Source organism: Labeo rohita, unplaced genomic scaffold, assembly GCF_022985175.1.
Source record: "Labeo rohita strain BAU-BD-2019 unplaced genomic scaffold, IGBB_LRoh.1.0 scaffold_157, whole genome shotgun sequence".
NCBI classification, from domain to species: domain Eukaryota; kingdom Metazoa; phylum Chordata; class Actinopteri; order Cypriniformes; family Cyprinidae; genus Labeo; species Labeo rohita.
This window is the reverse complement of record NW_026127747.1, coordinates 2,753-14,346: the sequence shown is the minus strand read 5'-3', so window position 1 is coordinate 14,346 and position 11,594 is coordinate 2,753. Positions and strand designations below refer to the sequence as shown.

General features: G+C 41.5%; 1 protein-coding gene across 4 annotated transcripts; it reads left to right on the top strand.

Annotated features, from left to right (window-relative positions):
- Window positions 1–505: 505 nt before the first annotated feature.
- LOC127158558 (uncharacterized) lies at window positions 506–9,874 on the top strand. Of its 4 annotated transcripts, none has more exons than XM_051101641.1 (6): window positions 506–599; window positions 3,085–3,147; window positions 3,318–3,933; window positions 4,100–4,165; window positions 4,591–5,259; window positions 9,811–9,874. In XM_051101641.1, exons 3-6 carry the CDS (start codon window positions 3,891–3,893, stop codon window positions 9,822–9,824), a joined length of 792 nt encoding a protein of 263 aa, XP_050957598.1. In that variant the 5' UTR covers window positions 506–599; window positions 3,085–3,147; window positions 3,318–3,890; the 3' UTR covers window positions 9,825–9,874. The 4 variants fall into 4 exon arrangements, with proteins under 4 accessions (XP_050957598.1, XP_050957597.1, XP_050957595.1 ...); XM_051101640.1 differs by lacking the exon at window positions 9,811–9,874 and adding an exon at window positions 6,649–7,368; XM_051101639.1 differs by lacking the exon at window positions 9,811–9,874 and adding an exon at window positions 1,852–2,129 and having other exon boundaries at window positions 570–599; window positions 4,591–6,632.
- The last annotated feature ends 1,720 nt before the right edge of the window (window positions 9,875–11,594 follow it).

Genomic DNA, 11,594 nt, shown 5'->3' with positions numbered 1-11,594 from the left:
TTCTTTGACTACTTAGAGAAAACGTTCCAGGTTGGTATTTTTACAACGTTTATTTTATTTTTAATTTTTATTAAAAATAACGTTTTTAAAACGTTGCACTGTAACATCACCTAACTCCAACGAAAATACAAAGTTACGAAAAGTTGTAAAAACGTTTTGTGTTTGCTGGGACGACTCTAAGTGTCTCCACATTGTGGGGACTGGCTTGAGGTCCCCATGGGTACAAAAGCTTATAAATCATACAGAATGAGATTTTTTGAGAAAGTAAAAATGCAGAAAGTTTTCTGTAAGGGTTAGGTTTAGGGGTAGGGTTAGGGTAAGGGGATAGAAAATACAGTGTGGACAGTATACAAACCATTGCACCTATGGAGAGTCCCCACAAAGATAATAAACCAGACTGTGTGTGTGTGTGTAGATTATTTAATTATAGTCAGTCGTAAACCAAAGTGGACGGTCTATCATGAAACTCCAGGGCTGAACGTGAGCCGATCCGGCCCGGCACAGAAGCCACCCCTGCTCTGCCCCTGCATTTAGCAGAGGTACCTTACACTTTCGCTTTCGTTTGAAAGCTGCAAACCTTAAAATGGCGTATCACCAACGTGAGTACGATTCTAAATATTTGTAAGCAATATATTGTACATGGGCATTTAAAAGCTATTGTGCGATTCATTTTGATTAACTTTCCTGTATTGTAACTGAATTTTAAATGTTTCTTGTGTAGTTCGTATAGAACAAGCTAGGCTATATCAAAACAACATGATGCTTTCTTATAGGCCTATTGTGTATCATCTTGTCAAACAGCTTATTTAAAGTTCCACTGCTTTACTTACAATAACTAATATTCTGCCTGATTCAAATCCAGTCATGCTGTCAATTAGTTCTGTCTCAGCTTCCATGAAAATACGATTGTTTTAGATTTAACCCACTGTGTTTATGGTGGGTTAAATCTAAAACAAGCATATTTGCAATCATTGAATTTACCAGCATTGAAAGGAGACTTTAAGAATTGCTTTTTGTATTGTTTTAAACTTAAATCTAAACAATGTCACTGACTTAATATTGTACGTTTTATCTTAATGGACTACTTGCACAACTACTTCCGCGTTCTACTTGTTAGGGCTCGGCAGGTTCCGGTTAGCGTTCAGCGCACCTACATACAGACAGTTTATCATGAGAACGCAGATTATTACTACATTTTAGGGCTGGTATTTCTTAAAAAAAAAAAAAACAATCAATCATATTCTCTGCGTTAAAATGATGAATTGTTGTTATATGGTTTAACTTCAAATGCATTTTTTGCTTTTATTTGTAGTAAAACCATGGCTAATTTGTTTGTGTGCGTTGATGCTCTTATTCCGAGCCCATACTGCTTATTCTATTGTTTAAAATGGCTGAATGAATGTGCGGTAACTGCCTTATTTAACGATGTTAAACCTTAAAATAATTTTTAACAGTAACACGCTGACAGTGCGACGATTCAATACTCATATTTTGGCATTAGACTACATACAGTGAAATGATGACAGAATATGACACATAATAGTGACTAACATATTTAATACTGATAAATAAAGGTTCATTATGATCTTATTCATCAGATTTCACAAACTGCAGCGTCGCGATTAGGTCACTATAGAGCACTGACACTCTGTGGTGAACAATCACGTATGATTACCAGTCACTGCTTTCTCAGATCGGTTTATGTTGCATTGAAACTTCACGTTCCGTTGAGTTTGGAAAATTCTATACGCAATAATTGAGTGTGTGCGACGAACAACCGTATAAGTCCAAAAAAAACAAAAAATGAGATAACCATGTGACATTAATTGTATGTGTGAACTTTGTATACAGAAACAGTTTGGGGATATTTTCACGCGACCAAGAGTCCGCATTTTAAACGTTAAAATAGCGTCACGCGGAAAAACCGTTTATGTCCACAAAGAAGAATGGAGATGCCGCATGCTGTCATGTCCGCTTCGGACATTAAAAGGCAAAACCTCGGCAAAAAAAGAGAGCCGACATGACCAAATGGAAGGACAGAGTAAGGAAGGCTTTGAGGGATGCTGGAAAACCATATTTGACTCGAAGAGGAGAACAAAAACCAGGGGAAAATCCACCCAAACGACAAGGTGCACTATTGGAGCTATCTAAACATACAAGAAGTGATCAAAGATATCCTATCTGACTAACTTGTTACAGTTATATTTGCGTGTAGCCTAGCCTACTGGGCGTCTACTATAGATCAGTCATGAATAGGTCGAAATGAAAGTTGAGAAAATTATGATATATCTTGTATACCTTATGATATGTTGAATAATATTTAGCTATGATGTATGTCTGCATTGTATTTATTGTTTTTATTTATTTATTTATTTATTGTTTTTTGTTAATAATTCATTGTTATTGCCTGTACTGTAAGAATGTCTATGTATTATACATTGTTCATACTGTATTTTCTGTTTTTAAATAATTATAATAATAATAATAATAATAATAATAAACTAGAAAGAAATGCTTAATATTAACCTGAAGTTTCTGTTACTGTATTAAAACTAAGATAAAGGAATCAGATCTTTAGTGGTTTAAAGTGATATGATGAACTGGAGTTATACTGTTATTCCACACTAACTGGACATATACCGTTCTTCCACATTTCAGAAATATAAATCACAATAACTTTTGATTTTTAATACTGACACTGAAAAATGTTATCTCCTTAGAATTGAGAAGCTTTTGTTGTCTATTTTCAAGTAAAATAAAAATATATAAAATAATGTTCACAATCCAAATGAAAAAAATCTTATTACTCAAAAATCTTATTACTCAAATGTCAACCACATGATTACAGCGCATTGAAAATGTACATAACCGGAAATAACTGAGCCCTACGTTTTCAAAACGGAAGTACGTCACGAGGCTCACTGCAAGTAGTCCATTCCCGTTGAATGTACTGAAATATACCAAAATTCTACCCACTAAAAGTATGATGAATTTACTGTCCAGACGTTTTTGTATTGTCATGTAATTCAGCCACAACACACTGTGTTTTAGTTGTAACCATTTTTTTTTTTTGATAATCAACAGCCCCATCTAGTAGAAGAGGGAAGATAAGAGGGAGAAAACGCAGCATCACTCCTCCACCAAACAGTAAGTGTAATATGGTCATGAAATGGCTTTATACAGATGTACATATGTATACAGTAGTTAACATTTGTATATAGTATATAGTATTGTATATATATATATATATATATATATATATATATACATATATATAATTTTTTATTTTTATAATTTTTTTTTTCTTCTTCTTCCAGTATCTGAATTAAGGATTTGGTTGTTGGGAGAAGACTGGGCAGATAAGAGTTCAGTGGGAAACTTGCTCTTGAGAAGAAATGAATTTGAAACGGAAATTTCTTTCCTGCTTCATCAATCTGCTAAAACAGGGAGAGGACAGATTGAGGATCAAAACATATCTGTGGTCAACACACCAAATCTGTTTAACAGAGATGTTCCTGCAGAAGAAATTACTCAGGCACTAAAAAATTGTGAGGCCATGTCTGCTCCAGGCCCACATGTACTTCTGCTAATTCTGCAACCAGATATTTCTACTGAGAAGATCAAATATATGAGTGAAATCATGAACTCCTGGTCAGAGAACACAATGAATCATACTATGGTACTGGAGATGGAGGGAGAAGCAAGTGCTGCTAAGGAGAAAAAACTTTGTTCCTAGTTTATTTAAAGAAAAATGGAGGTGGCACAAAATAAACAGAATATATACAGATCAAGATAAATTATCCACGGACCTGTTTGAAAAAATCAAGAACTTGGTGAAGGAGAATAAATCGAATCATCTCTGCCTGGAAATTTATGAATCACCACCAGAGATGCCGTCAAGGAAAACAGTGAAGGAGAAATTTGCCGGATTTTGTAAGTTACTTAAATAAGACAGTTCTGTACATTTGCACCACATTATTTTGAAATTACTGTGTAATTTGTTTTTCTTTTAGCCTCTCATCCAATATTATTGTTTTAACTAATTAAAGAATGTGCATACAATAATGGTATTTTAATGACATTGTATGTTTTCTCCAAGCATCGGACTTTAAACACAGAATTGGATCACTTGTGCAAACATCTCAAAGTACAAGAGACAAAGAAAGTAAGTGATTATTATTTTAATGTTATTAAATCTTCAGTCATGACCCTCATGCAATAGAACTTATTAAAACAATCAGAATTTCTTTAGTTACTTAAAAGCCACATTCCTCTCTGGTGAAAATGTAAATAATATAGTATCATGTCTTTTATATAAAAATAAAAAATAAAAATAAAATAAAAATCTTTAAAATAAAAGTCCACAACTCACAATTTATATGGTGATTTCCTAGTACAGGATGTGGGTGCTTTTTTTTTTTTCAAGATCTGGATGTTTTTCACAGATGACTGTAAACTCCTGTAAAATACTGTTTTGTTTGTTTGTTTGTTTTTTAATTACAATGTTAACATTTTTGATAAATTTGCACTTTTACAATTTGAATGACTGAATGTAAGTAACACAACTGACCCTGACCTTGCTTGTTTCAGTGCCTGTTCTCAATCTGGTGATGTTTGGAAGTAACAGTGCTGGGAAGACTTTAGCAGTGAACACAATACTGGGCCTCAGTGAGTTTGCAGAAGTGTCTGAATCAGAAACCCATCATAAATGTGTCAAGAGAGATGGTGTGATTTGTGGACACAAGGTCACCCTGGTTAAAATGCCGAAGTTAAGCAACACATCTCTGTCTCAGAAGGATGTGCTGCATGAGGCATACCATGCTCTGTCCCTGTGTTCACTTAACATAAACACATTTCTCCTGGTCCTTACTGTTGATCCTCTCACTGATGATGATAAAGGAGAACTTGAATTAATCAGTGACATATTTGACACAGCTGATGGGAGGTTCTGGGATTGTCTGATTATCATGTTCATATATGAGGGGAACAGACAGGACGAGATTGTCACTGAATTCATAAATGTAAACAAAGACATTCAGAGATTATTGAAGAAATGTGAGAACAAATATTACATACTCAGTGTTAAACAAAGACCTGATAGTACACAGCTCTCAGAATTTCTGCAGATGATCTATACAGTCACTTGCTACACGTCTACCACATATATGGAAGCTCAGATGGATAACAGAATTCAACTAGGGGCCAGAATTGGAAAAGTGGAGGAAGAAATCAGAGCGTTAAAAAAGTTGAATCAAAAAGGTAAGACATCATTTAGTCTGAATCTGAATCTGAATCTTAGTCTGAAGTTACTATCATGACTTTTCCCCAGAAAACTGTTCAATTAATGTTAAAGTCCCCCTGTAGTCAAAAATTTTATCCCTTAAAACTTGGTAACTTGGTAACACTTTAGAATAATGGTCCATTATTAACAAATAACTATGCAGGAAGTAATAGGTAGTACTACATTAACACTGATCTTAATATTGTTAACTAATATGGTAGCAATATTAACTAAGCAGTAAGTAATAGAAAATATAGGACAAAAATAGTTTCTTGTTAGGTATTCAGTAATTGCTAAACTAAAATATTCACATTGAGAACTGCTTGCTAATTATGATAAATTAATAAAGAATAACCACTTAATTACTGATCACAACAGTAACATGTCTAAACGTAAACTACTATCTTGTTTTATTCTTAACATGGTCATAAAACAAGTACTGCTCACTGCAGAGCCATATGGCCTCCAGCTCCCCGTTTCTGGATGACCAGCTCCACCTCCGTGTGAACTAATGGGTGGAGTTATGTTTAGAATAGGGTAAGGGGTAGGGTTAGAGTGTGGTTAGGTATTTATCTTCACCCATTACCTCCAGCGAGCGGAAGCTAGAGCTCCAGCTCCTCCCATTTGGCTCTGCAGCGAGCACACTCTCTCATAAAATGTCTTTTTCAGAAGCTTGCACCTCAAACGGGGTCTTTGCGGAGACTAATTTATGAATATTATATGCCCACAAATAAGTTGGCTACAGATTGAGATTGTGACTACTATCCTCTTACCAAAAAATAGTTTATTTCAAACTTAAACACAGAATAGTAATAATAATAATGATAGTAATTAATTTAACATTTTAAATAACTATGAAGAGATGCTGACAAGCCCATTATTGGATTAGTTCACTATTTTAATAATATGTCTCTGACTCCAAAACACCAAGATAGTGACAGTATTCTGGGAAAGACTTCTCTTTCGGATATTAATATAAACGATGATGGTCTCTTGTCAAAAACAGTTTGCATCCTTAATAAAGACATTGACTGCACTGTGTTAAGCACAAAACAACATCTTCCAGATTACACTGTCTGTTAGGTTAGAATATCACTAGGGCATCAGAAATTTATGGCTGTACAGTATATGCCAGATATAAAATATATTACATTAATTAATTAGTATTAGTATTACTGAGCAGTTAAGTTATTTAAATTAACATGTCTTTCATTAAAAAAAAAAAGTATTGATCCAGATTACTAGAGGTTCTTGAGGGCTGACAAGGTAATGCTTGAGTAATTACTGAAGGGTTAACTTCTTTTTTTTTTTTTTACTTTACAATTGTTACGAATCTGGTCGGTGTTCTGCGGACCGCTCACCACCAGATGTCGCCCTCGCCTGATTTCGCACACAGACTCTTACACCACACCTCGGACTACATTCCCCAGTATCCAGCACGCTGATTCGGTCTGCACCTGCGACCAATCAGGAGCGCTATTTAAGCCCCAGACTTTCATGTCTTGCCATGGAGTGTTGTACTGTTATCGGTGCGCTATAATTCCCGAGTTCCCTAGTTTCCTGTTCCCCGTGTCTAGTTTTCTCGCCTGGCCTTTTTGTCTCTGTTGTCTCGCCGCCTGCCTTATGGACTCTTGCTCATTTGAACGGAATACTCTTCAGCCCTCTGTTACGGACTATGTTCACCAGTGTTGATTACCCTGCCTGTTTTCACAATGTCTCTGTGTAACTCTTATAATAAAAGCTCGCAAATGGATCCGCTTGCCTCTTGTCTCTCACTCACCGTTACAGAACACTCCATCTTACAAGGATTCAGCAGCTTTTCCCCCGGACAATCTGCAGATATGGACACTACTAAAATATTATTCAGGCTGAAGCAAGGACCAAGAACCCTTGAACAACACGTCGGTGAGTTTCTGGCAATAGCCAATTATTCGGACCTCCCGGACTCTATCCTGATAGAGATCTTTTGTGATGGCTTAAATGAACAATTAAAAGCAAGGTTAAGACGCGAGGGTCCGCGCTCTTCGCTTGCGTTTTTTTTAGACTTTGCACTATTGACTGTGGGCTCGTCTTTCACTGTGGGTGTCGTAGAGGAGGAACGCGACCTCTCAGTGATGCCGGCCGCGCAACCCGCTCGCGGAATGGCGGCCACGTCGGATCGCGCTCACACCATGGCGGCGACAGCAGCGCCTGTTCGCAAAATGGCGGCCGCGCCAGTGTGCGTTCACAAAATGGTGGCGAAAACGGAGCTCCGTCACGTCACAGCTGCTACCCCAGAGCCAAACAAAGCTAAAGCAGCGTTTCCAGAGTCAAGTCAAGTTGCAGCTGCATTTCCTGAGTCAAGTCAAATTTCCAAGTCAAGTCAAGTTGCAGCTGTGTTTCCCGAGTCAAGTCAAGTTTCTGAGTCAAGTTGCAGCTGCGTTTCCCGAGTCAAGTTTAGTTTCCAAGTCCAGTCAAGTTGCAGCTGCGTTTCCTGAGTTAAGTCAAGTTTCTGAGTCCAGTCAAGTTGCAGCTGCGTCTCCTGAGTCAAGTCAAGTTGCAGCTGCGTCTCCTGAGTCAAGTCAAGTTGCAGCTGCGTTTCCTGAGTCAAGTCAAGCTGCAGCTACGTTTCCTAAGTCAAGCAAGATCACAGCTGCTATTCCAGAGTCAAGTCAAGCTATGGCCATTGTTCCAGTGTCAAGTCAAGTCAGAGCTGCTTTTCCTAAGGCAAGTCAAGTTAAAGCTGTGTTTCCTGTGTCAAGTCAAGTCAGAACTGTTGTTCCTGTGTCAAGTCAAATTACAGCTGTCACTCCTGTCTCAAGTCAAGTTACAGCCGTCTTTCCTGAGCCAAGTACTGTCAAGATGGCCGCCACGCCAGAGCCACTGCACAAGATGGCCGCCACACCAGAGCCACTGCACAAGATGGCCGCCACGCCAGAGCCACTGCACAAGATGGCCGCCACGCCACAGCCTGCTCAGGCCATCTCTGCTAAGCCACAGCCTGTCCACGTCATGTCTTCTGCTCCTGAGTCTGCACCCATCATGGCCGCCCTTCCTGAAGCGGTTCCTGAGTTAAGTCACATTACAGCGGCTGTTCCTACTAAGTCAAGTCAAGTCACAGCCGTGGTTCCTGAGTCAAGCAAAGTCACAGCCGTGGTTCCTGAATAAAGCAAAGTCACAGCTGTGGTTCCTGAGTCAAGCAAAGTCCAAGCTACGGTTCCTGAGTCAAACCGATTCAAAGCAGCTGCTGTTCCCGAGTCAAGCAATGTCAAAACTGCCATTCCTGATTCAAGTAATGTCAAAGCCGCTGTTCCTGAGCAAAGTACGGTCAGGACTGAGGTTCTTGTGTCAAGCAAAGTCAGAACGGATCCTCCTGAGTCAAGTCAAGCCACAACTGGTCTCCACGAACCAAGTCAAGTCACAGCCGATCTCCAAGAACCAAGTCAAACCACAGCTGATCTTCACGAGCCAGGTCAAGTCACTGTTGATCTCCATGAGCCTAGTCAGGTCACTGTTGATCTTCGCAAGTCAAGTCAAGCCATAACAGATCTTCACAAGTCAAGAGAAGTCACAGAGGACCATAGTGACCCAGGTCAAGTCACAGTTGATCTTCACAAGCCAAGTGAGGCCTCAGCCAATCACCACAAATCAAGTCAAGCCACAGGTGATCTTCATGAGCCAAGTCAAGTTATTGCTGCTGTTCCAGAGCCAAGTCACGTCTCGTCTGTCCGCCCAGAGCCAAGTCACGTCTCATTTGACTGCCCAGAGTCGAGTCACGTCCTGCCTGACCTTCCAGAGCCCTGTCATGTCTCGTCAGACCACCCAGTGCCTCGTCACGTCTCGTCTGTCTGTCCTGAGCCTCGCCATGTCTCGTCTCACCGCCCAGAGCCTCACCATGTCTCGTCTGACATCCCAAGGTCACGGCCTATTATGATGGCCAGCGTGCTGGACCTACCACTAGTGTCAGTGAGGGCAGCGAACATCCCAGTGGCATCAACACCGTCAAAATCCACCATCAAAGAGGTCCTGCCACCCGCCACTGCTCTTCCCTTAATGGCGGTTGCCATTTGGTGTGTGTGGGCTGCACACTGTGCTCCTGAGGTCACGTCTGTTCACAAGTCTGCCCCTGAGGTCACGTCTGGTCACAAGGCTGCTCCTGAGGTCACGTCTGTTTACAAGTCTGCCCCTGAGGTCACGTCTGCTCACAAGTCTGCCCCAGAGGTTCCGCCTGCTCACAAGTCTGCTCCAGAGGTCCCGTCTGGTGTCAAGTCTGCTCCAGAGCTCCCGTCCGATCACAAGCCTGCTCCAGAGCTCCCATCCGATCACAAGTCTGCTCCAGAGCTCCCGTCTGATCTCAAGTCTGCTTCAGAGGTCTCGTCTGACCACGAGTCAGACCCAGAGGCCTCACCAGTCGGAAAAGCTGCGCCAGTGCCTCCAGAGGTGTCAGCGTCAGCGTCAGCTGTAGAACCTCCCATGGTGGCGGCGTTAACTTTTAAACTCTCTGCTTCTCTCCCTACTCTGTTTGCCTCCTCTATCCCTGCTCTCCTCAGGTCCCAGTCCTTGACGCGGGTCCCTGCTCTGCCCTGGAGGGCCCCTGCGCCTCCAGTTCTGCCCTGGAGGGCCCCTGCGCCTCCAGTTCCGCCCTGGAGGGCCCCTGCGCCTCCAGTTCCGCCCTGGAGGGCTCCTGCGCCTCCTGCTCCGCCCTGGAGGGCTCCGGCGCCTCCTGCTCTGCCTCCGACTCCACCCTGGAGGGCTCCTGCGCCTCCTGCTCTGCCTCCGGCTCCGCCCTGGAGGGCTCCGGCGCCTCCTGCTCTGCCTCCAGCTCCGCCCTGGAGGGCTCCTGCGCCTCCTGCTCCGCCCTGGAGGGCTCCGGCGCCTCCTGCTCTGCCCTGGAGGACTCCTGCTGCGCCTCCTGCTCCACCCTGGAGGACTCCTGCACCTCCTGCTCCGCCCTGGAAGGCTCTGCCCTGCTGGTTCTGCCTCAGTCTCCTGGCCCTCCCACTGCCAGGACTGTTTTTCTGTTGGAGCATCTGGAGCATCTGGGGGGGGCTATGTTACGAATCTGGTCGGTGTTCTGCGGACCGCTCACCACCAGATGTCGCCCTCGCCTGATTTCGCACACAGACTCTTTCACTACACCTCGGACTACATTCCCCAGCATCAAGCACGCTGATTCGGTCTGCACCTGCGACCAATCAAGAGCGCTATTTAAGCCCCAGACTTTCATGTCTTGCCATGGAGTTGTACTGTTATCAGTGCGCTATAATTCCCGAGTTCCCTAGTTTCCTGTTCCCCGTGTCTTGTTTTCTCGCCTGGCCTTTTTGTCTCTGTTGTCTCGCAGCCTGCCTTATGGACTCTTGCTCATTTGAACGGATTACTCTTCAGCCCTCTGTTACGGACTATGTTCGCCAGTGTTGATTACCCTGCCTGTTTTCACGATGTCTCTGTCTAACTCTTATAATAAAAGCTCGCAAATGGATCCGCTTGCCTCTCGTCTCTCACTCACCGTTACAACAATAATGGTCCAGATCACTAGTAGTTCCTGCAGGCTGACAAGGTAACTCTTGAGTAATTAGTGAGGGATTGACATCAATTTCACAAGTAATTTAATACGTTTTTAGACGTCACTGTTATGATTGCTAATTAATTGGCTATTCTGTATTGATTGATCATAGTTAGCAAGTAATTCTTAATCTGGATATTTTTATTTGGTAATTACTAAATACCTAATAAGGAACTACCTTTGTCCTAAATGTGCTATTACTTACTGCTTAGTTCATCTTGCTTCCATATTAGTTAGTAGTATTAAGCTCAGTGTTAATAGTAGTAGTACTACCTATTACTTCCTGCATAGTTACTTGTTAACAATGGACCATTATTCTAAAGTGTTATGGACTTATCTTTGATCATCAAAATTACATATTTAAATGTTTTTTTCTTTTGAAAATAATTTTCTTTTGCTCAAAAACAGCTTGAATGTAACTCTACCCCTTGCCTCATTTACTATATGTAATCTATGAATATGCAAATGAGCCCAGCCCCCTCTTAGTCACACCAGCCAGAGCCTCCTGATCCACTAACTGAACTGTAGTAATATAATCATGATATAATAGCGATACACAGCTAATGACATTCATTAAAATTACTTGATGATGTCCTCAAAATACCTTGAAGGCTCGAGTGCAGCCTAGTTTGTGATTCCAATTCGCGCCCGCAAGCGTATGTTTGTGAAGTGCGGGATAGGTAGGTCTGACTCTGTGCTACTTTTATACTGTTGCGGCGGGGTTATTATTCAAGCAGTTAGTGGCTTTGCTCTATTTAATTTCAACTTTAG